This window comes from Orbicella faveolata, unplaced genomic scaffold (assembly GCF_042242905.1).
Source record: "Orbicella faveolata isolate gen_17 unplaced genomic scaffold, um_ofav_v1 contig_26, whole genome shotgun sequence".
Taxonomy (NCBI): Eukaryota; Metazoa; Cnidaria; class Anthozoa; order Scleractinia; family Merulinidae; genus Orbicella; species Orbicella faveolata.
This window is the reverse complement of record NW_028301554.1, coordinates 20,242,499-20,270,000: the sequence shown is the minus strand read 5'-3', so window position 1 is coordinate 20,270,000 and position 27,502 is coordinate 20,242,499. Positions and strand designations below refer to the sequence as shown.

At 38.1% G+C, this 27,502-nt stretch overlaps 1 protein-coding gene across 2 annotated transcripts in view; it reads right to left on the bottom strand.

Annotated features, from left to right (window-relative positions):
• LOC110066769 (adhesion G protein-coupled receptor V1-like) overlaps positions 1 to 27,502 on the bottom strand; it is a 76,642-nt gene that overhangs the window by 34,591 nt on the left and 14,549 nt on the right. For both annotated transcript variants that reach the window (XM_020774012.2, XM_020774013.2), the window contains exons 11-40: positions 26,284 to 26,368; positions 25,848 to 25,948; positions 25,105 to 25,261; positions 24,321 to 24,523; positions 23,060 to 23,583; positions 22,230 to 22,462; positions 21,862 to 22,064; positions 20,517 to 20,679; positions 19,672 to 19,726; positions 18,886 to 19,021; positions 18,103 to 18,227; positions 17,173 to 17,298; positions 16,013 to 16,227; positions 15,186 to 15,412; positions 14,484 to 14,790; positions 13,525 to 13,716; positions 12,729 to 13,018; positions 11,935 to 12,352; positions 11,384 to 11,553; positions 9,651 to 9,903; positions 8,711 to 8,958; positions 7,040 to 7,260; positions 6,194 to 6,573; positions 4,991 to 5,436; positions 4,411 to 4,687; positions 3,396 to 3,732; positions 2,004 to 2,617; positions 934 to 1,367; positions 528 to 800; positions 1 to 24 (exon numbers count right to left, since the gene is read on the bottom strand). The exon at positions 1 to 24 is cut by the window's left edge and continues 373 nt beyond it. In XM_020774012.2, the coding sequence (XP_020629671.2) occupies positions 1 to 24; positions 528 to 800; positions 934 to 1,367; positions 2,004 to 2,617; positions 3,396 to 3,732; positions 4,411 to 4,687; positions 4,991 to 5,436; positions 6,194 to 6,573; positions 7,040 to 7,260; positions 8,711 to 8,958; positions 9,651 to 9,903; positions 11,384 to 11,553; positions 11,935 to 12,352; positions 12,729 to 13,018; positions 13,525 to 13,716; positions 14,484 to 14,790; positions 15,186 to 15,412; positions 16,013 to 16,227; positions 17,173 to 17,298; positions 18,103 to 18,227; positions 18,886 to 19,021; positions 19,672 to 19,726; positions 20,517 to 20,679; positions 21,862 to 22,064; positions 22,230 to 22,462; positions 23,060 to 23,583; positions 24,321 to 24,523; positions 25,105 to 25,261; positions 25,848 to 25,948; positions 26,284 to 26,368 (7,437 nt within the window). The remainder of the gene's footprint in view (positions 25 to 527; positions 801 to 933; positions 1,368 to 2,003; positions 2,618 to 3,395; positions 3,733 to 4,410; positions 4,688 to 4,990; positions 5,437 to 6,193; positions 6,574 to 7,039; positions 7,261 to 8,710; positions 8,959 to 9,650; positions 9,904 to 11,383; positions 11,554 to 11,934; positions 12,353 to 12,728; positions 13,019 to 13,524; positions 13,717 to 14,483; positions 14,791 to 15,185; positions 15,413 to 16,012; positions 16,228 to 17,172; positions 17,299 to 18,102; positions 18,228 to 18,885; positions 19,022 to 19,671; positions 19,727 to 20,516; positions 20,680 to 21,861; positions 22,065 to 22,229; positions 22,463 to 23,059; positions 23,584 to 24,320; positions 24,524 to 25,104; positions 25,262 to 25,847; positions 25,949 to 26,283; positions 26,369 to 27,502) is intronic.

Genomic DNA, 27,502 nt, shown 5'->3' with positions numbered 1-27,502 from the left:
TTTGCCACCCTGCCATTTGTAAACCTGGATATGAGAAACAGGACGGAACAGTTTAGTAAAAAACAACGGAAAGCTGAAATGATTAAACATAAACATAAAGGGATCAAACTGAGTTACTCCATGCATTCCCAGGTTATAGTGAGTGCTTATAGAAAACTTGTGGCATTACCAGGGGATTTGACGTGGAAATGTGTACAAGACGAACATGCGTGCACTGGAAATTTCTCCGCACACTATTCTGTAGCGAGCACGGGCTCAAATCCAAAAGGTGATGCCGTAAAAAGATCGAGACTAGGCGAGGACGAAGCAATATGCACTTAGAATTGACCTCAAGCTGCTGGACTACTCCTTGACCTCACTCGCCCCACACACCCAACCCCTTCCCAAATCCAAATTATTGGTGTAAGCAGCTTAGCATTCTACCAATGTAGAACTGGGCTGTTCTACAAACCTGTTCATCCTACGATTAAGATTTCCATTAAATCTCTGAAAGTGCGCAATAACCTCAGACAGCCGAGACACATTACCTGGGAACTGATGTGCGTCTGTCCAACGTTATCAATCTGGTTTGCCACAATAAGGTAGATATCACTTAGTCCAAGAGGACGGAAGAATTTGACATCAGATGCTCCTTGAGTAGAAATGTTCTGAATAACAGTCAATTTAGCAGTGCTGTCCATGGTGTAGATTCTGGAGTGTGTCTCGTACCGTCCTTTGCTTCCATGATTGGCAACTGCCAGGTAAACTTGGTCTCCGACAACCAGAGAGTCCCAGGCCACTCCTCCATCAGTGGCAATGGTCTAAAATGAAACACAGCGATCACAGAATCATGTAAAGAGAAGATTTTCGATTGGTTTAACTGTGCCTAAATTACATTTAGTCACATTAAAACTGGACTATTGGCACCCTTTGCTAGCAACACAGCATTCTTACCTGCAAAGGCACAAGTACTCCTTGCCAACGGAACAAGGCGGAACCAAAATATTCACCCATATCAACATCATCAACTTCAGAAGGTAAAGGTCCAGTTCTGTTATTACTAGCAAGCAAAACATATTCATCACCAAAAGCAGAAAATGCATGCCAACTGTACGCGCCCATTGTCTTCAACTGCTGTAGCTTATCAAAGTGAACAACATTCCCAGAAGTCGAGCTGGCCGTTTGCGACATTGTCTTGTAATCTAGCGTTATTCTTCCGAAGTCTCCCTTGTTGCGAATGACTTTGGCCTTGACAATACCTTGGTCCTCTTCTATGTCGACAGAGCTGCTCATTGAGGGACCGGACACTATTTCCAGTTCTCCATACGGTGAGTCATTCTCGGTTATGGTCAGCAGTGCTTCATATGGCTGTGTTAATCGTCCGTTCCCTTTGAGAAATAAAACCAGAAAAGAATCAGTTGACCTTCAATGTTAGTCATAAGTGGTTAACTCGCCAAGTAACAATTCAGTGTAATATCCCGTTCACACCAACATGTTAAACATGCTAAACATGCTTAAAACTGGTTTAACAAAACAAGGTTAACTGCTATTACCATGCACACCCCACAATTTAACAAGGTAAAAACCTGTTTGATTAAAATATGTTAGAAAGGTGGTTTGAAACTTAAATCTGATTTAGTTAACCTAGTTTAGCTTGTGTGAGTGAAGCATTAATACTTCAGTGTTTGCACACATTTTGACTTCCTTCATTGCCCCTCATTCACGAAGTACTTGTCGCATCTATAAGTGTTACTTCATTAAACCACCATTTAATAAGCATAGCTAAGTCTTGAGTCATATTTCTGACAACTCAACACATAATCAAGAAAAAATATGAACTGCATTTCGAAAAACGGGTGGAGCTGGGTACTAGATGACATTTTAATGTTCCACCATTCCCAGTCTTCAGAACGTAAATTCCCTAATGTTTTCACCTGAATTTCTACAATTTCACATTCCATCATGAAACATTTTAAACAGCAAAATTTGTAGTTGAAGAATTTGAAATACACTTTTCAACTCACCAGAGATATTCAGCTTTATAACAAACGTTTCTGCCTTTTCTGGTGTAGAATCAAGCAAGGCTTTCGTTTTAAACGTCTTCTGTGTGTCGCCATCCGCAAACGTTACATTTCCACTCACTGGAGACAAATCTGCTGATGCAGAACCATTGAGCACTTCCCAATACACAGCCACAGTTCCGTACGAGTCAACGCTTCGAACAATCTCAAACTCTGCCTCAGTGACAGGTCCTGTGCCGGGCTCCGAGATCGTTTTACTCAAGGAGGATGGCGCAAGATTAAACACACCATAAGCATCGTCATTAGCACGAATTACAACATCAAGTGTGGAAGGAGCTCCAATGGCTGTACCTTGAGAGTTTCGAGCTAAGCCAATTTGAAGAGTTTCATCACCTTCAGATAAACTGTCGTCTATTGCGTATATTGTGATGTCTTGTTTGCTTACTCCATCTGGAAACACCAGGGTTACTTCAGGACCAGTCCAACCTGTTATGTTGAAATCATCCCGCGTAGCAGAGTCTGGCACTACGAAATAGTTGACTTGAACTTGACCAAATGTTCCTTTATCACGTAACACGGAAAGGCTGTAGGGATTTGGGGACTCTGTGAGATACACCCTATTTAAAAAATAATAATTAGCATGTTCGAATTAACCTTAGAGAAAAGGAATCTTCCACATTAAATTGAGTAACTCAATAAATTAGTCCTGGGTAATACGTCCTTTGAAAATGCAGAATATCTCTTGGTGGCTCACATGAGCACATGAGCATTGCAATGTTGTCAAGGTCTTTCAAATGAAACCTGGCTATGAAACCAGGCAAAATTCAAAAGCACCTACACTTTCTTTTAGATGAATCATCTGCAAGGGGAAAACGTGAAACTTATTTTCCAAGATAAAAATTCCACATGAACAGTAACACACCCAGTCAGCTCGTGGGCGGAAGAAGCTACATTTATGTCACGGATGCCATACCAAAATGTAAAGTTTCAAGTTCAAAAATGTTCCATAATGTTTCGGTGTTCATGGTTGTCTATCTGAGTAAACTGTGGATAAAGGTTGCCTTCACTGCTCCTTTAAACAAAATGACTATACCGTGCTATACTCTGCTATACCGTGCTATAAGTCATTGTTCCTGAAAAGTCCCATTGGGCAGGTAAAAATAAAGTGTGCATGTATGTATAAAATACTCAAGATCGCATTAACGCGCACTTCTGTTCACAGTCTAGATCTAATTTTTTTAAGATTCTATAACTGATTTCCATCAATTTCTTTGCATTTCAAATGATGATGAATTTGGTGATATATCACCACATAATCTCCTAGTTGATGGTTGCCTCACTTGTCTGCTTGATGATCTATTGATGGGAATCGGACAGCTTATCCCTTTGTATTACCTTTCCTGTTGAAACCTGAACACTCCATTAGGATCATCATTGGGCAACAGCGTGATCTGAGAAACACGGTGTGTTCCCAAGCTGGGCGGAATGGTGTTACCCAGTTGTGAGGTATTCACCAACTCCACTCCTGTAATGTTCACTAAGAACACTTCACCGAGCTCTGGAGTGTCATCGTCTACGACCCAAACAGGAATGGAGCCAACATCTTCATTGTTGCCAATCACAATGCTTCTCTTGCCAGCGACAAAGTCAACTCCGGGCAAGGCCAATCCCTGGTCGGATTGTAGCGCTGTAATGTTGCCACGCACGGCTTCAAAATAAACTCTTATGGCACCTGACGGGTAAAATAACATCAACATAAGTTGAATTGGTATCATCAACAAACTGAGACCAGTTCCAAACCTTGGTTACAAACCCTTGTTAGGGTATCTGAATGAATCTCAATGTGAATAAAGGTTACTTAGCGAAAGTGTCACATAAGCATGGCAGTTTACACTGACATATCTGTTGAGCTTGATATAAATGAACTACATGTATTGTTATAGTACATTCAAAATGAGGCGTAATCGTTATCCTTGAACTCTGGATTGAAATAGAAGGGTTTGAGCCTGTGGCTGACGTGCGGCAAGACCACTCTTCCAGTAAGTCTATCTACCCAGGAATACAACTGGCTACCAGCAATTTTTGATGCAATTCCTGGGGGGGGGGGGGGGGGGGGGGAGCTGTAATGGACTAGCTTCTCAACCAGGGGGATCCCAAGTTATACTCCAAGAAGGACGCTTGATACAACTTAAACCAACAATTTCTGGTGTTAATTAGGAAGTCACTTTGGCACACGCATACACACATGGCATTACGTCATCTTGCCGTCATACTAAGAAGCCACGTCAATGAAGACTCTCTATGAAAGCCTATGCTTGGGTCAATTTTTGGAGGTAGGGATATAGCTGTAAACTGAAAACTGCTTGTTCTGCGGAATGTAAAAATTGTAGGCCGCAAAGTTACCACCTACCAATGTTTCCAAACAGCCTGGACACCGTCAGAGTAAAGTTCTTCTCATCTGCACGAGACACCAACCGTGATCCAGCTTCAAGTTCAACAACACCATGGGGTCTGTCATTAGCACTGATACTAATCGTTGCAGTTGTTTTTCCTGGAATGAAGCTGGCTTGGCCAGTCGACGCAATGTCGAAGGTTTGAATGTTGCTCAGCTGGACCACAAACACTTCATGAGTTTCTGGGGTGGAGTCATTCCGGATTGTTAGGTCTATGGCTTTATATGTTTCACCCTGGAAAAAATATAGCTGAGAATTACCCTGACTGTCTTCGCGGAATAACATCGCTCACGTCTAGAGCTGCAATAATAAGTGGAAGTTCACCCCCAATTCACTTCAATCTTTTGTAATGATACCAAAGAGAGACCTCCAATTTACTGAAAATAAGGATCAATATTCACGTGGACCAGCTCAAAATTAACGCCACGTAAAAGCTCCTTTCTTGAACGTCGAGAAAACAATAAAAATAAATTAACTTTGCAGTTCCAAAAATTTTCTCTGCATTTTTATTCATATACAAAGCATGAATATACCTACCTCATTCAAAGTAACAGTACCACTAATGACATCAAAATCTGATGAAGCATTTGCCCCGGACACATGCCAGTCAACTGAGACACGTCCGACTGACTGGGTTCTGTTAACAGTCAAGGAAACCTGGCTGCCTTCCTTGACAACAAGGGACCTGGACTGTTCATCAAATCCAACTTGTCCAGCGACACCGTCGTTTGCTTGGATGATGACAGTCACGTTGTTTCCCAGACCTGGTGCTACCGTTGCACCACCAGTTGGATTAACCAGCTTGATGACAATCTCCTCGTCGGCCTCTGGGATGTCATCACTTTTTATGCTTATGAAATAGCTCTTGCTACTGTTGTCTTTGTCGTTAAATGTAAATGTCGACCCACTCGCTATGAAGTCACTGTTGATAGTGGCACCATTTTGTTGTACCTCTACATCAACCGTCACACGACCAATGGTACCTACGTATTCACAAAATACACGACAATGTCTCAAAACTGCAATTAGAGTGAAGAATGAGGCTCAACGTGATTAACAGGCTTTTTACTAAGTAAACATCTTTGCACGAACCACTGTTTTGTTAATCTTTCCGATAGTTTTATACATGTAACAAAAGAAGCAAAATTAGGTCACAATATAACTTAAAAATGAAAATCACCTCCGCATACAAGACACCATTTTCGATGCGCATGTATCAAACTCCTTGTACCAAGTCTTTTGCGAAATGTGCGCATGTCCCAGCAAGAGAATTATTTTGTCAATGCAGTGACATGAAGCTTGAAAAAACTTAATCTTCTAGATCCACATCTTAATTCGACCACTAGAATGCTGTTCTAACTTTTAAGGGAGCTGTCACGATTTGCGCATATTGAAAAGTTAAGCCTAAATTTTGTTCGTTTGTAATCCGTTTTAACCTTTTCTATCTTTAACCATCCTTGTTTCTTTATGTTCTATTACTATCTCTTTGTGTTTTTCTATCTCAGGAAACTTTTATTTTCAGGTTTCCTTCCATTTAAAGGTAATTTTGTACGTGGCATGAAATCCTAGAGTGTGAACATTCGAACTATTGCATAGAACAGTTAATTTGAGTGGTGATGCTTGCTTGTCAGTATGTTTGAAAATGAAATTTGGAATTTTTTTAATTTTCAAATTGAATGTGAAAGCATTTTTCAAAAACAAGTTTGAAATCAATTATCCTTTGGAGAAATTCGTCATTACCTTTGAGTCTTTCAATAGCAAAGTGAACCAACAAGTTTTCAGTTTCATTTACTGTTTTGCGACTGCCATGACTCCCAGGATCTGGATCAACAGCTTTGATGACAATCAAACCATGTGCATCGTCACTGGTCACTATTGTCACTGCAGCCCTCTGGTTTCCACCAAGCTGAGGTGGAAGGGTAGGCGATGACTGTCCCACCAATTCCACATGTTCCAAAATCACATCAAATACTTCTCCCAGTTCAGGGTTGAGGTCATCAGGGATTGAAATAGTGATGTTTGCTGAGTCGTGTTCACTGGGGATCATTATAGAGCTGTTTGTTGTGGCATTGTAGTCTACGTTTGGCGCTGCTTGATTCCCTCCAACATGCTCCACAGTGCTGTGAAAGCCGCAAGCAACAAATTACTACAGTGCTACATGTACAACAAAAACGAATTTCTCCACAACTGTTTCAACGATTTTCAAGTAGCATACAATACGATCAAATGGCACGTGTATGTGTTCATCAACACAATTAAGTGTGGCTTTGTAGCCAAGAATATGAGCAAAAATAGAGATCACAGACTCCACAATGCGTTGCTTTTCAGACTGAAATTAATTATTGAGAAAACATCGGTCAAAAATTTGCAGGAAAATTTACATAACTTACAGATCACATCTCGTGTCTGAAAATTAAAAACAATATGTAAGCATGGCATTCTAGAATCATTTCAATCTGGGCCACTGTGTTCAATAATCGATCAAAGAGAACACTTTTTTTTTTGGCTCCTGAAAATCGTACTCAAGCAAAATGAGCGTCCACTTTCCGCGGCAGAGTGTAAGGAAGTATTACAATAAGCACAAACCTGTAGAATACTCTGATATCGCCTGCTGTACCAAACTGTCGTAAGACCAACAGGTACGTTGTACTTCCCTCAGAGGCATTGTAACTGGATTGTGCAAACTCCACCACCCCATGGGGAGCATCATTAGCTTCAATTCGCACGTTGGCAACTCGAGTTGCCTGATCTAGTGATGGGGTCCCCTCTGACAAAGATGTCACTGAGGTCAGGTTGAACTTGATTATCTAGAGTAAGAGGAAACATATTATGCCAAAGTCAAAACGGAGGTCATGTAAAGTAGTTCTGTAAAGTAGTCCATGAAAGCAGTTCTGACTTTTGAGTTTGTAAGTTCAATTCATGTAGTATCACCTATTTGTTAGTTATAATCTCTAAGTGAAAAATCTACGCAATTCTATCAAAGCTCTACCCGTACTTTGGCAGTGTTTAGGAGACAAAGGTTTAAAGAAGTAATTGCCACATCATGACATTTTGAGTTAAAAGGTGGAAAATCATAACTCTGAGTTTATCAATAATCTTATAATGGTTAATTATTAAAGGAGTGGCTACTTTCAATGTTAGTCACAATTATAATCTGTCTTCCGTGTCATCACTACTTGATACCAAAAGTTGATGCTATCAGTATCTGTGAAACTAGGTACATATTAATTTTCATGTTTATAAAAATTGTGTTATACACAACGCAAAAAATATGCAATGGTTTAGATATGTTTATTTTACTGCCCTAAGATATTCCTTATGGGTTGTGTTGACAGTTTAAATCATATAGTTCATATAAATGAAAATTATTCTTTTAGCATTTCCTCTTCTAGATGGTCCCAAAAATACAGTTTTATTCCTCGTTTAATTTTAGTTATTAGTTATTTTAGTTATTAGTTATTTAGTTTTATTAAAATATCAAAGTAATAGATTTTCTTTAAAGTTATTCTTCAAAGCTATTTATGTTTATCTCAGCATGCTTACGGTTACAGAACTGTTGTCCAAGGGCTGTTGAAGGTGATCAAAACAAAATAAAATAAAACAAAATAAACAAATGAAAACTAATAAAATAGTCAAAGTAGACTAAAATAAACAATGACGATCATTCATCAGCAAAAAACAAAATCTTTACCGGCCAGATCCTAGTTAATAGTAGGGAACTTTTATGGAGTCCAACAAAAAAAAAAAAAAAAACTCTAAAAGCCCGATCGTAGTTACAAGAGAGGAATGGTCATGGAGCCCAACAAAGTTCTTTGTGATATGATTTTGTACATTTATTTCGGCTTTGACTGCACTCATAACACAATAGCTTTTTAGCTGTTCGCTCCTCAAATTGTCTGAACATCTTGATCCACCATCATCCACCTTTCTTGGGTGAAAATGTTGCAACAGTTTGAACATCCGGTTGAGACATCTTGGAACACAAGTTTCATTCATGTTTAAACACCTTCCATTTCACTCGACGAAGCCATGTGGAACAAGCCACGTGCTAACCATTTTACATTCCTTTGGTTGGTCGAAAAAGAAACACAAAGAAGGCCCAACAATGATGGAAGATGTTGGATCAATATGCTGGGACCATTCAACCAGGGTTGAACAACCCGCTTCAAGTCAAATGATCACACTCCTCTTCATCTGAAAACTTATCCTAAGAGAAGACAAGTTAAGAACATATTATATTTTTAAATGATCACTTACTTCTAGAATCTCAGGTGTAGCATCTGGTTTAACATTAAAATTTATTGTCTTCGCGTCTTCTCCCTGAGCAAATACAAGATCGCCCTCGACTGGTTCAATATCGTCATTAGCTAACACCCCCTCCAACCGCGCCTCCCAGTGAATTCGGGATCCACCTCGAAGACCAAATCGCCGTTTTACTGTCAGCGTCTCTGGGCTGAGTGTGCTTCTCTCGACGACTGATTTCGACAATGAAGCATTGTCAAAGCCTAAAGCAAGAAAATCATGAGTGGAAGTTTGTCTGTTCACTCTGTTCACAACAACCAACGATACGCACACAAAATCTCTTTGTGCTTAGGTACAGGTAGCACATAGGACCATAAAAAAATATGATACAGTGGTGTAGTTAAAAATATGTACAGTGTCTCCATAAGCTAAGCATGGCACCTTAAACAGAAATTTGACTTGATTTTTCAAACGGATGCATTGCTTTCTCCTTTTCAGAGTTGAAAGAAAGTCCTGTCTGCTAACCATGGACTAAATAATTTTCCTCTCAGGTTGGCGGTATGTGTCCAGTCATTAGTTCAGATCTAGATTTTATACCAATGTAACCGTCTTACGTGAAATGAAATAACACTTCCCTTAAGAATCAGTAAAGTACTAATATGAAAGCCACCTGATCAAAATTAATGTTAGCATTAAGCAAAAGCTCAAAACACTCTGTTCATAAATCACATTCAAGTAGTAAAAAGACAGATAACTTTTCATCAGCAATGTTTGCTGTTACATCAAACCTCATTATCCGCGTTACTAAATATAGTTGTATGGTGGGATATTTTCTACCCCTTATGATGCCGTGGATCGGTGAAAGCCTAGAACATTCACTTGACTCTCACAGAAGTTGAAGACCTCACTCCAACGAACACTAGAGTAAAAATACTCAATGCAGGTGAACACTAACCTATTAAGCCATAAGGATAGTCATTTTCCAGTATAGTAACTGTACACTGCCGTTGAGAACCAAGCTCTGCACCACCAGCTACACTGGTCAATTTAATTTGAAAGATCTCGTCAAACTCTGGTGTCAAGTCGTGAACAATGTCTACAGGAACTCCGGCCTCTCGTTGTTTTTCAACTAAGGTGATGTTTGTTGACTGGATTCTGTAATCTGAGCCATTGGCGGACAATGCAACAACTTCAAATGATACATAAATCTGAAAAGAGAAAAACAATATATGGCGCATCACGGATGGAACCTATTACTACAAGAATCTGTACAACAAGCAAAGAGGACTTAGCCAAAAAAAAACAACAACAACAACACTAAACTAAACTAAACTTTAGTGGTGTTAGGACTGACAGGAAGATCTCCTATTTTAATTTGGGAAAGTCAACTTAATCTGTCTTTCATTAACTATACTGGTCAAAAAATTATGTTACCCTTTCCAACAAAAAAAAACATATATCTAGTGACTATATCAAAGCACAAATAGAACTTCGCTCTTAAGGTAATTCCTCTGAAATAAAAGTGACAATAGATTTTTGTTCAAACTTTGTCCACTGAATATTTGTCATATGATAACTTCAATTTTGAAATAAAAAAGGGGGGTGCCCATGCTCATTAAGGAGCAGTGAGGCATTGAAAATGCCCCATTTTGGCATTATTTAATGCTTATTATAAGAACGCATTCCCAGTAATTGTAACATCTTTGTAAGCCCGGACTCATAAGAACACGCATTAAACTACAGTCAATACATTGTGTCGGACACAAATAAACGTTTAAGTTTGATTCAGACAGAAAGCTAAATCCTTGATTAAAAATTTAAACCAAATTTCTTGACGTGGTTACCGACTGCAAAATAGAAAAGACCACAGTGTATCTGCTATTTTTCTTATTTATTCAATTTTCAGCAATAGAAATTAGATCAGTCTTTTCTCACAACAACAACAACTTTTATTATTATTATTATTATTATGACTCGCATATTTACAATTTTTACAGAAATAGATATACAGATTAAGTCAAAAAATGCTTGATAATAGCAACAGCGCGAACCCGCAGGTAGCCTGGGCTAATCTAGGCGGGCCACATCTATATTTATATTAAAAAATAAATAAATAAATAAATAAGATTGTTATGCAGCTACTTATAGAAGGATTTACAAAACCGTTTAATACAAGTACATTTACACATTTTGATTGACACTAGGAGCTATGATTTACTAGAGATAAACTCAACTATGGGTTAAAATTAATCAGGAACTAAATTTAACAACTTGAGTCAGGGTGTCGACTTCAACATAGTCATCTCACGCAAAGCTTATGATTAGTTGATTACAACGACTGGGAAAAAAATTGGGGTGCCCATGCTCGTTGGTGAGCTAGAGCTATTTTTCAACTGACAGAGCTCAATATCAAGGCAAATCCGTCATGTTTTCAATATGCGTGTGCACAAGCGCGCGCTAATGACGCCATAAATTATGCGCAGTAAGGATGCGCAATGCAAATGTGAGGAATGATCTTAAAGCACGAACAACGTTTTGTGTAACATCAGTAATTGAAATAGCAGTAATTTCTAAGCTGTATGATAGTAGTATGAAAAGGGTTCAGAATGACTTTAATGAACATCAAAAATCGCAAAATTTGGCATGTCCCATTAAATTACACCTTATTCCAAACTCATGTTCACTTACAGTGCCAAAATCCCCAGCTGTTCTTGTGACATTCACAACCGACCCAGTGTGTGGTTCATGGACGCTGACTGCACTTGCCGACAGCTGAACGATTCCATTAGCATTGTCGTTCTTGTTTATCACAACCTCTACCACACTTGATGCACCTATTCGAGGGGAATTGTCTGGTGCTGGTTTGTATGAAAGAAAAGAAAGCAATGAAGATTAATGTAAGAACACAAAAGTACAAAGTTCGTGTCAATAATCAGTCAGATCAAGTGACAAAGCGTACAAAAACTTGAAAGAAACAAAAAAAAATTACAAAATAGTTTCTTTTAGTGTCTCATGTACATGCATGTAGCGATTAGGTATCACAAATTTATCAACTGTTTTCCATTGTTTTACACGTGCAAGTAAATTACTGTGCTTTAATCCAAGTCCCATACCAAATATTTTCCGGATACTGAAATATTTAGAAACTGGCAATGACTTGAGCAATTTTTTTCAAGGAGTTTCTTCGCTTTTGTTGTATGAACCATCTAAAAACGATCCAAATAAGAAACATAACCTACCAGGAAACACTGGATGGCCTCCAACCAGCTGTACATTCGTTAAATTCACCATTATGGACTCTGCAGCTTCAGGTTTATCGTCATCCAGCACCATCAAACTAACAGTAGCATTTGTCTGTCCGTCGTTAAACACAACAGCTCCCATGAGGGGTACATAGTCCTCATTTGGCGAAGCATTTCCTCCTGTGCTACTGTAGTTCACTCTGACAACACCTTGACTCCCTGACATGCGTTTTATCGTCAAGTTCACAGTCATGTTGTTTTCAGTGACTGTGTGTTGAGAAGGAGAAAATACAAATACGCCATACGGATCATCACTAGCTAGAATGGTGATGTTGGACTGTGTTCCTTCATCTGCTAGGCGGCCTGCAGACACGTTCATCAGGTGAACCAGAAAACTCTCTGCAAGCTCGGGATCCTGGAAAACAGTTAAAAGTTCTCAACAGTGTTATTTATAATTTGACATGAAAGTACTGAGTCGTGATTTTAATGATACATTCTTTCAAAAAACAGTGTTTTTACGTGATATGAGGATCCTAGACGTTTTCTTGAACACCGGCGTATTCCTTCACCAATAAATAAAGTAAGTGAGGGAGGGAGGTAAGGTGAAACGGAAAGACAGATAGACGGACAGATCGACAGAGGAACAGGAAGCAGATGTACAGAGAGAAACATGGAGAGACGGGCGGCTACACAGACAGATGAACAGACAGACTGACAGCCACACAGACAGATTGACGGACGGAGGGAGGTATGGAGAAAGGGATAGTAAACAATTATCTAAAATAACATACAGCATCTTGTTTGATCCTGATAGCAATCTGCGTGGTGTTGCTGAATTCACTCAGCAAAACAAAGCCATCTGTGTTCTCCACATCGTGGGCACCTGGTCCTGACACTTGCCAGTAGACATTTGAAGGACCTAACAAACCACGTGTTCTTCGGACTGTCAATTGCACAGTACTGCCACTCCCTTCACTAACAACACGACTGAGAGAGTCTGGGGCAAAGCTGATGATACCAAAGGCATCATCACTTGGAAGAATTGTTACGTTCGCTGTCTTTGCGGCGGGATTTAATTCGGCTATAAAATAAAATTACCAATGCAATATTTAATATCAACTTTCATGTAGATCATTTGAATGCATGGGGCGAGACTACACGTACTTCTTAGCACCAGACAAAAAATACAATCGAGCTATAAAGTACCGCTCAAAAGTAATTTACCACTACTCGTCTCGTTTCTCTCGAGACGAAAATTTCATCTCGAGACACCAGATTCTTGTCTCTCGACACGAGATTCTCGACTCTTGACAAGAGAGTCTCGTTTCGCGAGAACCAGTGAAGCATGCATTTTGGAATAAATTACAAGCAGTTAACTTGCAAGGAAACGATTAATTTGGGTGCTCTCACTCTATTTTGAATCAGATCACACGACTTATTTCTTCTATACACAGCTAGGCTATTAAGGTTTTATAATGAAGCAGTATGTTATGGACTCCCACTAGTCTCAAGGCCAGCCCATACTTGATACACTGTATATCTGGCAAGGTGACATCAAAGTATAATGAATTGACTTAGAAAGCATACCTCCACCCTCAGCATTAAAAAGGTCCACTCTGAATGTCTTCTCACGCTCTGAGATGTTGTCATCAATGATTTTGATGTTAATTGTGCTATTGCGAGAACCAGATGCAAACTCTACAGCGCCTGTACTATCAATAAAATCCTCTGGTGACTTGGCTGTGCCTGCAACAGTCTTCCACTGGCACTTCACACTCCCTGAAAAAAAAAATGAAAATAAAGTTTTATGTAAGCAATTTCACTGCTAGAAATTCATGAGGCTACATACTGTTTGCTAAGGCCATCTGGTTGAGAACTGTGTCAGGAAGGACTGCTTTTAGAGACTACATGACATAGACAGTGGAGGCAATATACAAAAACTCTTGTGATGCCTGTTAGAGCTCGATAAAGCACAGAGGAAATTTTGGAACACAAGAAAAAATATAGAAAAATGAACTGCAGGCAAGTGCTTCTTACATCTCTAAAGAGTGTTTAAATAATGAAAATGTTTTACAGTTCAATCGAAGTATAATTATAATTACATAGCATAGCTTCGGCAACTTTACGTGACTTGAGAAATAAATTTAAGGTGCACAGAACAACAGAACAATACCTTTCTATGTTAACTCAATATCGTCAGTCAAAAAATCGCAAAACTGACCGCATCGTATTCTTTAATTAATATCTCAACAATTGTTTATAACATCATAGTCTACTGTCTCATTTGAAAGGGTACAAAAATACATTCTAGGAAAAAAAAAAACATTTGTCCAGATGGAAACTAGGAGTATTTTTTTTAAAAAATTTAAATGAAAAAAAAAAACCTCTGTTCTCTGCATGTACATACCTTTGACCTAGGGCAAAACAATTTTTCTCTGAACTCTGAAAATTAGTGGTTCCTACTAACCGAGGTGAGCCAGTGATGCATGTACTTCTTAAGTTACATTAAGGTGTTGCTATACATGTACGTGTGCATGGCATCTCACCTAGTGTTCCTTGTGCCCTGATCACATGGAGTGTGAGTGTCTGCGCACTTTCCCTGGTGTCAATTTTAAACTGGGAGGATGATGGTGAGATTGTTTCATTTGCAGCTGGTACATTTGACATGAACTGCAGCAATCCATTGGGATAGTCACTCTCTTCAATAGTGATGTTCACTTCTGTAAAGCCAGGTTTCAGGCTGGCAGCACTTGTGGCAGTACTACCATCCATTGGTGAAACTGATGTTAGATTTAGAGTAAAGTATTCAGCTACTTCAGGCAATGAGTCATCCTTCACTGGAATTGTTACAACCTAGAAAGGAAACACAGTCAGCAACTCAAAAGAAGTTTACTACATCAAATTTTTTATTGAGATTACTACATTTTGGTATATTTTGAATGATCTGGTTTGATCTCTAGAATGTTTCATTTCAAGGACTACAGGTATTCAAGGACTTTTCAAGGACAAATCACCAATCTTCAAGGACCTGTTTTCTTCTAGGTGGGGTGGGAGGGGACGGACGCACAAAATACAGAGTACTCTTGAAAACCCCACTGAAATCCAGAATAACTGTTAGACTTTTCACATAGTTGTGTCTTACCAAAATGACAACCTTGACACTAAAACTATTTTCTTCACTTACACTTTGTATATCTTTGTCCAGACAATATTTCTTTCAGAAAACATGTCTCTCTCTCTCTGCCTACCTTCTCATTTTCATTTTCTGCAAAGTCCACACTACCACTGGCCATTATGAAATCATCTGAAGCCAGTACAGAGGTCGAGACCTTAAACACGCTCCAGGAGACAGTCGCTGATCCAAACAGACCCTTTGATCGTTCAATAGTCACAGTGACATTGTTGGACTCCTTCTCTACTATTGGACTAACTGACTTCAAGCCAAACAGTCCATTGGCATTGTCACTCTTCAGGACTAAAAGATAACAAAAAATATATTTTGTTAAGTTGTTGTCATTGGTGTTATTTTTGCTTTTCTAATCAGGAGAAAAGATAGTCTTTTTCCCCTTACAGCACAAACGCTCAATGATGAGCCTTTTTCCTCTTTTTCCCTTTCCCCTTTTTTTCTCACTTTCACAGATTGAAGTAACCCAACACAACCAGGACTCAAATCAATGGTCAAAATATTTTTTTTGTTCCACATCTTTCCTTACTTTTCACAGAAGTAGTCAATCACCATCATGGCTCCAAATAACTTTCAAGACATTGTGACTTCATTGTACAAATCACGGTTTGTGCATCTTGAAAAGTTTAGCCTAAATTTTTCAAGTTCTTTGTTTGTAATCCGTAACAATCTTCTCCATTCTTGACCAATCTTGTTCCTTTATGGTTTATAATTATCTCTTTGGTGTTTTTCTATCTTAGTAAGTTATTATTTTCAGCTTTCCTTCTATTTAAAGGTAATTCTGAGCGTGGCCAAAGTAACTCAAAAAAGCTACCACATCTTCCACATTGTCTTAATATACTTATTTAAAAAGAAATAAGAATAAAGATGATAGCATTGTTATCAAGATACCTTCAAGTATCATTTTAAACTCAGCCGAGGTAGTGTCCAATCTAGCACCTCCCATGGGACTGTACAGCACTAAAGTATATGGTGTGTCATCCTCTGGGGTGTCATCATCAACTGCGCTTATCTCTATCTTTCTTTGTGTGACCTCAGGTTCAAATGTTAAATAGCCATTGATTGGTGTGAGCTCCTTGTTAGGCTTGGCCATTTCCTTGACTGAACTAAAAAGAAGATTCAACAGATAGTCACAGAGTGTAGCATGAGATTTATTATAGTTGGTTTCTTTTAAAGAATGATATCACCCCCTTAGCCTGTACTATCTAGATATGTTTACATGCATATGCCTTGGGCACAACATTTATACACATGTAAAGGTATATCTAATTAATCAAGCTCCAGGATATTGGCCCAAGATCTTGATAGTCGTCTGTGCTTAATTTGTACAAAAAAAGCGAGGGCCAGTAGTCTTGTAGAATTTTCCTGAGCAAGCTTGGTTAATAAGACATTTTCTTTACACAACTGAAATGTTCAGAAAAATGTCTACAATCACGGACTGGAAAAACATTGCAAACTTCAAGCATCCATTCTGATTGGAACGCAACTAGGCAAATCCTCACGTGTGATGTTAAACCAAAACAGAAGGGAAAGAGAGTGTGAAGAAAAAGAAAAGAAACATTTAAAGTGAAAGCAATATCTTTCAGAACCATGAGCCATAAAACTATCAGAAAATCTTCAAGAGTGATCATGCAATATCAAATTGGGGCAGTACCCAGTCCAATACTTATAGAATATTGGCCCAGCAATGGAGCAATTTGATTGGTCAATGTTAGTTAAATTGGCCCTCTGAACTAACTTGGTCAAGTAATAAGATGAGGAAGTACTCCACATCAAGAAAGTCAGTAGTCTCCTTTAGGTTGCAGCCTATCTGCCTTTAAGTCTTTGTTTTCTATTTTTTCTAGTGAAAATTCAGCTGGTGTTGAGCTCTCTTTCGGTTGGTGAACTTAGCTGGCAGCCATCGCTTAGCTACACCCCTGTCAGTCTGAAAGTGGACACAACTCTAAAGTAGGGTGCTGCGTTGGTACAATAGGCATACATGTAGAGTATGGAGACAATACAACTATTAAACCTGTGCATGTGTGAAGAATGTAAACACAGCGACAACTTACTCTGCAACCAATACTTCAGGATATACTGTAATGTCCTGAATGCATCCTGTAAACTGTGCCTCTGACATCTGTCCTTTTCCTACATGGTACACTCCACTAGGGCTAAATGATCCTGAGGGGATGGGCCTAAACACAGAGTATTCATTTAAAATATTGTGACAGTCTTGATACTTGTGAATTTATATACTTCCCTGTACTTGTCTTATGATCACAAATTTGATCACAGATCTGTCTGACAGGCAGCCAGTATGTTTTGGACTTTTTAGTTGTAAGCCAGTTGAAATATTGGAGGGTAGGTGCCTCAAAGGTAGCAGATCAGAAGAGGAGGGCAGTATCTCCTCTGCAGCAAGGTTACCATGGCAGCCCTGACACAGCCCACCTCGAGGCACCTGCCAACACAGCACTGTGAAAAGACTGTGTGTGTATAAGACAATTATACTGTACTTGCCCACATGTAGATAGGTTAGAGGGAGTGAAAAAACAAAAAAGCCGCCAGGTGCAAAAAGCATCAAAATTAGAATGTTCCTTACATCTTTTGATAGCAGTTTAAAGTCTTCAGAAAACACCTGGCTGTTGCAATGATGTTTAATAGCTTTGTAACATACTTTTGTACAGAGAGGTTTTCAATTGAGTGTTGATTGTAATCAAGCAATTATGTTGATTTTGGTTTTGGTTTTGGTTTGGTTTTGCTACCATTTAAGATTGGCTGAGTAGTAAAATTGGTAAGTAATTAGCTTGGATTTGGTTTTGGTTTTATGACACTCTGTTGAAAACCACTCTATACCCACTTGTACAAGTACTTTAAATCTACATGTACATGCATTCGAAAAGGAACATCCATGCATCCATGACTCACCATGCATACACATATAATAAGTCCCATGAATGCAGAGAGAAATCATGCAGAATTGTTTAATTTCAAACCCTTACCATGGATTGCCAGCTGGATCTCCATCCAAGTAAAACTGAACTTCATTGTTACCTGTAGGATCGACAGTAAAAACCACAAAATGCCAGCTGTTGTCAGCTATGTCCTTGCCAAAATTTACCTCAGTCTGAAAAAAGGGAGAAGTGCTTTTAGTCAATCATCTAAAAGGTCCACACATGACAATCATAAATACAGTAACCACACCATTTTGTTCTTTCCATGTTCCTTTGACGTTTTGGTCGAAATTTTGTGTATATTTTCAACAAATTGAAAAAAAAATGTTCAGAAACAGCAAAGTAGCTGCCATGCGCAACTGTTGTTAGTTAGACTTAGTGCCTCAGATTTGCACAAAAAGATGACATTAAGGCAAAAATGTACATACATATGATAAGTAAGAGCTGAAAAACACTGACTCATTTAAAAATCTTAAAATCCGTTATTCTGATAGCCACACTTGGCCTTTGATATTGAATGTGTTGCTAATTAATCACATTTCTACTCCCTAGGTCATCTGTGATTAATCAATAGACTATTTTCGATAATATTAAAATTCAGCTTGGCAGTGAGGCGTAGAGGACACAAACAAAGGAAATTGAATGACATGTTTATTAATTTCTCTTGTTTTTGTTCTCTAGGCCTCGCTATCAAGCTGAATTTTAATATATTGAAAGTGGCCTATTAATCAACAGAGCAGCTGTTTAAACACGGACTTCTCTACCCCCTTGGTAAGTATCTGGAATCTGGCATGGCATTGCTTTAGGCAGACGTATTAGTTATTCACTCACCTTGTTTGATGAGTAAAAGAAGTGTGCCATTGTGGAAGACCCAGATGTGTTAAGTGCCAAAGCAAAGTTCACTACATTCCCAGCCACGTTGGCTATCAGATAACCATACTTCCCTTTGGTAGCATTCACCCATAGTCTGAAAAGCATCAGTTATAAGAAAATTAGTTACACCTGTAAGAGCTACACATGATAGACATATGTGTACTCAGTACTCAGGACATTTTTCTGAAAATTAAATTGTGTAAACCAAGGAGATCTCAGGTTGTTGTACATGTAGATCTCTATTATGAGTGTCAGACTATCAAAATATTTCAGAAACAACAGTCCATTGGTACCAAAAAAGGAAAAAAGGAAATTGGATTTAAAAAAGCGAAAACTATGCAGAATGACTTGACATCCAAAGCCAAGCTATAAAATCAAGGTGCCCACCCCTGCACAAATCCCCCAGCCACCCTGTACACCACCCTGAGGGAGACTGCTGCCATCAATAATATTATTGTTTTGCATTTAATTAAGCCTAAATTGCATTTAGCCACATTCTAATATCATTACTAGTCTGAGTATGGTACTAACAGGACACAAGCCACAATGGAACTATAAAGACCTAACCCAGGTCAGGGCTTCATTGAATGTTACAATTACGGAAAATGTTTAGGTCAAATAGAGGAAAGGTATCTGGTATGTTTGTGTAAGGGAAAAAGGGGTTAAGCACATTCCCATATTAGAATGATGACTGAATAACTTCATTCTTACGTACAGTAATAAAGAAAACAATGCACTGCTTACCTCACACTAAATTTGGATTCCAGACCTGTTAAACCAGCAACCTCAACAAATGATTCTGTGAAAAATTAAGGCAGCACTTGAGTTACCAGTAACATCAGTGAAGACACATTTATGGCATGCAAATTGCTAATACACCTGCTATCAATCTATGTGGAACTGTCAATTAATTTTCATTTGCTATATGATAAATAAACCAGAATTATTTTTCAAGGGATGATTTCTCATGCTCTAAAAATTTTTACGGTGATTTCTTTTCACATAAATTACAAATTTCTATGTACAAAAATTTGTTTGGTCATTCATTCTGTGGGCATTCATTCATGTCATTAACTTCTTTGTACCATCGACTTCCAACTACATGTAACAAAATATCACATAAAGAATTTTCAAAGATGAAATTTTGTGTGATAAATTTTGGGATTGATTTTCATGTGCTGAATTTGTAAGAGTTGAACAAACATTGCATTTTCAAGCTTAATGCTAAACCTGGGGGGTACTCCCTTAACAAACTAAAGGGTATAGAGGTATGTGCAGCACTACAGGGTACAGATTTTAACCATTTCAATCAGGAAGTTTGAATCCCTTCTCAAACATTACTCATATAGAATCTATACCTGGTTAGCCAAAGTCATGTAATAGTGATATGCACTTATTTTAGATGTCTGAAGTGGGGTAACCCATAAGTGAACATATTTTGGTCTGAAAAGGGTAAGGGTCTCAAGATACATGTATGCAGGGGCCTGCACATTCCCTCTGGCAGTTTTGGGGAGTATTTCCTGTCCCCCTTGGAAGTTAACCAGCACATCTAGTCCACTGGCATCCAGTATGCATCTAGATCAGCTCACCATTATTAGTTCCATCAAAACAAAACACATAAGTCTCAGTGTTTGGCCTCCGCTGAGCAGGCACACTCTTAACTCCTGACATCACTGAGCCAAGAAGGAACAAATCATAAGCATTATCTGATCTGGCTAATGATGCTGCAGCTGTCTGAACTTCCCAAGCAACCTGCAAACAAAAATACAGCATGTGTTTAGAATAGATAATTAAGGTACCTTCAAACCAGTAATCACATCAGGCTTTTAGCAAAGATCTAACAAAAGAGGGACCAAAGTTTTAATGTTCCATCCTCTTATAGGGATGCGTGCCCAATACAACAGTTTACGTGTAAGATGTTGCAGAAAACAACTCTAAATGTCCACGATAGCATTAATAGCAGCATAGCAATATATATTTAAAAACCAGTGTACACAGCCCCTGCACAAGGCACTGCTCATCTGCCAGAACTGCAGTCATATCTACAAATTACAATTTGCACTGTGGCTACACAGTGCAAATTGTGATTTACAGATATGACCACAGTCCATAGACCAGGGGTTTCATTAGAAGCCGGCAACCAGCGAAAATTGCCACCTATTTTGTCAGAATTTACCTCTTACCACTGCCTACTTTGTCTGTATTTTCACTCAAATTATTAAAAAAAATTCATCAGTTTGCCGCCTACTTTAGTTAGCTCAGACGACTATTTCAAAACTTATTGAAAACCCTGATAGACCTTAACCCTTTACCCCCTAAGGCGAACGGCAGTTTTCCCAAATCGGCAAATAAAGACACTCTGCCTGTGTACAATATGCCATTTGAAAGCCACTAATCAGCTTATTTAAGAATTGACATCAGCAGCTATGAAAGAGGAAGACATTTTGAGAGAAATTGCTTTAAAATGGGAAAATGAACGACTTCAAAAATGTATCAGTCTTCTACTATATTAGGTATACCCCTAAACTATAGCTTATTTAGCAGCTCTTAGTGCATAGCTTGATATGAAACAAGTCTTGCATTCCATTTGCATCCCGAAAAAGGAACTAAAAACTTCTGGGGGTGGTCAACCATGTCTTGGATGGGAGGGGGTTAAAATTTTATGACTTCAATGAGCAGATCTTCACAAGACAATTTTCATGGCAAAAATTCATAGAAATCAATCAAATATTCACAAAGTTATGACCTTGTGTGCCAATTTGAACTCTTAGGGGGTAACAGGTTAAGTGGTCCATGGACCTTAAGTCCAAAGGATGCCTACATGTACACAGCTTTGTCACAAAAGAAATCATCTAGGTAAATTCATGCACATGTGTAGACACAACAAAATTGTATGTAAATTAAATTGCAACTTATAAACTGCGTTTGACTTACCCTGATAGTACCCCACGAGCCTTGATCCCTTAACACTGTCAAATTTTTGGTAGTAGTAGCTTCCATCCCAGGTTTGAAGTCTTCTGGAATGTCAACTGACCTTTCGGCAAACTTCAACAGTCCATTTGGATCATCATTGGCAGTAATTGTTAGAAAAGCTCTTGATGGGCTGCTAATGATCCCATCCAGACCCGTTTGGATTCCTGGTAATCATGAAGTTAAAATTTTTATGAACGTAAAAGGTCTCAGTGTATATTCTGTGGTTTATAAACATTTAAAGAGTGGTCTGACTACCTACAGTAATTAGTTATTTATTCCAACAGATAGATATACGTTCTATTACTGGGAACTGCACAAATAGTTTTTACCTGTTGCATTTATGAGATGAAGTTCAAATGATTCATCTAGCTCAGCAATACCATCTTGGACTGGTGTCAGTGTTATAGACTCAGATGATAAGCCATTGGTGAATGTAACAAAGTCAGCAACATTTGTAAACTCTTGGCCTGGTGACAGTTGTGTAACACTACCATTGGGAAATTTACGCACAACTTGCCAGTAAACCCTGACCTCGCCAAACTGGGCAAATTTTCTTTCAACACTATGAGAAAAATTAACATTAGCAGAAAATTCAAAATTATACATGAATAAAATTGTCACCTAACTATATAATAACACTAATCATATATTATTACCAAACTGAATGGCACATCCACTCTAACAGCACAAATTTTATCACATTATGCTGCCAAGTGCACCATTACTGCCTAACATGGGCAACTACATGTACATGAACTCCACTACAGGTAAATCACACAGGTGTTTCAATTTGTGTTTTTCAATTTGTGTGTACATTGTACACCTGTAAAAGAGATCAGGATGGCCACTTATCATTCAACTAGCATTGGGATCAAACCCTGGATATAAGAGAGAGTCAAATACAGTATTTATTCACCATCATCTTCCAAAATAATTTATCAAAAATACCCATGATGCTCACAGCCATTCAGCCATGGATACATGTAGTTTTCTCAATATCATTATCTCTTTCAGTAATCTTTTAAAATTTACATGTATCTTAGCCAATGCAGTTAGGGTACATAGGGTACATATAATGAAAACCTAACAATGCTTTTTCTACACCCAGAATTGACAATAAATCATAAAGTACATGTATCATAAAGTAAATGTATCTTACGTAAATTCTACAGTGGCACCCTCCTCTGTTGTCTTGTTTAGTGAATTGGAAGCAAACTGGAATTCCCCTGTTCCTTTGTCACTAGCCAAAATGGACACAGTAGCAGTAGTTTCATTATAGAGCACGGTGTCTCCAGTTGAATTTGTGAGAATGACTTTAAATGTTTCCACTCCCTCTGGGGAGCTATCATTGAACACCAACACAGAAATGCTCTTTTGGAACTCTCCGACATTAAAGGTCACTTTTCCTGACTTGGCCTGGTAGTCACCAGAGGAGGATTTTGCAGTACCATCCTCTGTTTTATAGAAAACATCAACAACATTGCTACCGTCGCCTCCACGTTGGATGGTGAAATTGGCATAATGCCCCTCTTTCACTTGTATTGACACAGGTAGAGCAAAATACACTGGGTCGTCATTCTTGGTTATGATAAGGGTAGCTTCACGCAACTGCTGAACAGCTAACTTTGCGATGCTTGAGATGTTGTTCAGGTGGACTGTGAATGATTTGTTTCCTTCAGGAATCTGTAAAAATATAAAGATCAATTTAAAAAAACCCTCACCCAAAATCCAAGATAAAGAAACTTGTCATTTAGAATTTATCTTTACCTTGAACTTGGCAAAAAAGTACCTCTATTCAAATAAAACTGACAAAAACTGAATTTAACAGTATACTGATTGTTCAGTAGCTATTTGACAGCTGTGTTGGTAAGTCGCAAGGATATAATAATATTAAAAAAAAACAATATAATAAACTAATACAAAAACAATAAACCATTTAGAGAGCTGGAGAGACATTCAGAAACCTTGCAAATCAATCACCTTCACCTCATGATTTACCACCTCTTCTAGTGTTCTTCCAATATTCATATATATGGTTCATTGGACCAATAGATAAAAAGTTCCATCTATACAGTATTGTAAACCAAACTTACATTAAATAATGTGGTACCTGCATTAAGCAGACAATGGGAGATGAAGGAAGTCAATTTGATAATAAGGGTTGCTGGCACTCTCCAACAATTAGCATTTTATTTAGTATAGTGGGCTGGCAATTGTCAGTTATTGTTGCAGCATTGCAAACAGATATCGCAGCTTATTGCACACTTACTATACATACAATTAAAAGCCTTCAAGTCTGGACAAGAGAAAGGGGTCAAACAGCAGATTGCCAATTTTTTTTTTTTTTACAATAAAATCTCACTTGTCATCATTTAAACGTCACAAGCACATCATATACCTAGACAGAATTGAATACTCACAGTATCTTGCAGAGAGCGAATGATTATGAACTTAGAGCTATCCCCAGCTGAGAGGGTAACCATGCCAGATACTGGAGAGACATCTAGAGATGGATCTGCACCATTATCAGCAGTGATATTCCAGAAAACAGACACAGTACCAAAGGTTCCTTTGTCACGGAAAACCTCAAAGCTGGCACTTTCTGTGTTGAGCTTGGATTCATCTGGATTGCCAAATACAGATGGTGGTATTTAACTCAAATCACAGAATAAAAAGTAACATACTGATAACATAATGCAGTGAAATGCAAATCCACTACGTAAGTTAACAACAAAAAACGGTATCCTTGCTGTCTAGTGGTCAGCAGTGTAAGCAGTTAAGCATGCTCCAAGGAGACCCTGTGCCTACATTTGTGCAGAGCTTCAGCTGTAGCATTTTGTTCATGCATATTGAGTTCTAGTTCTCTGATTTGCGCTTTTTGTTCATCATCTTATCCCCCTCTTTTTTCCACTGTCTGTTCAGTGTGATGGGTGCCACAAGGACTTGCACTGGAGCTACACTGTACATGTGTATGGCTGAGTTGTGGGGGTTGCCAGCCATGGGAGTCAGGTGCTTTATCATTAGGGACCACTGATTGAGCTCCTAGTGGAGGCACCTGGATTCCACCGATCACCCAATTCCCATGTAGCCATGCAGTTGTTAAAGGTAACTTGTCCAGGTAGATTGGTAGGTAGGGAGAAGGAAGGGAACGACATTTGGTTCACTCTTACATATATGTACATGGTAGTACTCATATAAATTTACCAATTGTTTTGATGATATTCGGAGACTTAAATCCAACCACTCCATATGGATCATCATTTTCAACAATAGTAACATTGACTGATATCTGGTCTCCAAGAACTCCCTTCTGTCCCGTAGGCCCTTCACTGTAAAGCTTCAATGTGAATGTCTCATCAATCTACGAAGAAAGAACAAATACACTGTACTAGCTGTCTAAATGATGAAAACTAGAAGGAATCTCCAAATAAATTCTGCTGATATTTAATTTGCTAAGACCTAATAACATTACTGGTTGTGGCCAAAATAGACAAAAATGACCAGATTTTTGTCTAAAACAGCATTTTCCAGATCCAGATTAAAGATAACAAGACTCCACACAAGCATTTGTATTGTACATGCATAGGGTGAAAATATTGTGGTGAATAACATATAAAAACCAAACAGCTCTTTGTCGACCAGCTCTGTTATACACATAAAATAAATAGATGTACTACCCAAAGTATGTTGAACAATTTAAAAAGATCTGTATTCACTAACTGCATTTACATCGCATGCACCATACCATTTTCCAACCCTGTTTGAAGAGAGTACAGCATTTTCAAGAGTTGTTAAGCTTGAAGCAATCTTGATTATAAAACTCAAAGCCAGCAAATAATAAATAAAATGTTTAACTGATAACAAAAAATTTAAAGACCGGTATATCTTTATTCCTGAGAACAAAATCCCATTGATACAGATTAGTTTTGCTTCCAATGTATACATACCTCTGGAACATCATCATTTATGGCAATCACTAAAACCGTCCTTTGTCGTTCACCAGGAAGGAATTTTTCAGAACTCACACTGCCATAAAATTCATTGACTCCTGAAATTAAGTGAGAATGTTTCAATCATGATATGTGAATTACAACAAATTTCAATCAGAATATTACAATATTTCAAGAGATGTTGTAAATAATCTGCAAATCTATCACTTTCATAGTTAATTCAATTTGTCTTAATGTACTTGTATCTTTCATCAATCCAGTCAGTACCAATAACAAACTCCAAAATTATAAGAACAGGTACATCCAAAATTTCTACTGTGCAGTTTATAACTAGAAAGAAACAAATGTTAGTAGGACACCTATCCATTTCATTGAGAAAAACCGTTTCAGCCTTGCTAGTGAAATAGTATTGTGAGCAAAGAATAACCCTTACCAGATGGAGTCATTCTAAAGGCTACCCAGCGGGTGTCCAATGCACTACCCAGTCGCTCGATAACAACATTAAAGGACTGGCCCTCCTACATAAAGAAGAAACGAATACATGATCTCATAAACTGTGTTTGACCATTTTATTACTTGAGCCTACATGTTAAGTCTATTAATGTGACTTCGTTTCTGTTAAACTGTGGAAAAAGAAATCACCCTTTGGTAAGTACATGTACTTAAGCTTCTCAGTAGTATGTTATTGTTGTGCAAAAAGTCATTACTTGCGATTTTTGATTTCAATTTTGGACTTTGGCCACTCCTGGGTCAAGTACAGTATTTCAATACATGTATATCCAAGTCATAGAATAACTTGTGTAAGTGGCACACACAAAACTTTATATACTGTACAACATCTTATAATAAGAAAACTACTAAAAAAACACAGTGCAAAAAAAAAATCCTGTTTACAATGAAAAATTGATAACAAAGATGATATCGCTATTCCTAGAAGTTTCTAGGGCTGTCCAGACTCTTGATTGATGAAGACATTGTTAATGAACTGCATTATCATGGCTGCCACAGCCATCAGGTTTCAAATTTCCCTTGCTTTTCAGACTTTTATGTAATAAATATGTAATTTCCCTGACCAGCTAAAAACATGTACAAAATGTCAGATTTAGCAGTGGCCTTTAGCCTCCCCTGATAACGATCCTTTCTGCACATTTCTGTAAGACTAATAAGTTTTCAAAAAATTCACCTTCTGTAGTTTGTTCTGTTATTAAGGAAAAACATTGTGAGATCAGAGTGACCTGAGATGTTTTTTCCAGCCTTCAACGGTATTAAATCAGTGGTATTATGAGTTCAAATTTCCCTGACATCTCTAACCCTAACTTTCCCTGACCTACTCAAACTCATTAATAATTCATCAAGTTTAAACCACAGAAATCATGACCATAACAGTGTTTGGATATCTGATCTTAATTAGCACAGATTTTTGCGATTTTATTTCCCCATTTTCTGCTTAGTTTAGGTTTTGATTAAGAACATGTATCAAACAATCAAGACAGTGTTTGACCAAATTTCCAAACACCTCGAAGTTCATCAAAAATACTCCACTGTACATCATATTTTCAGCTCTCTTCTCTGTGTTTGGAAATATGATCAAACATGATCTTTCTTGTTTGATATATTACTTGAGGAACATATGCTTTTTATTCCTTGATCAT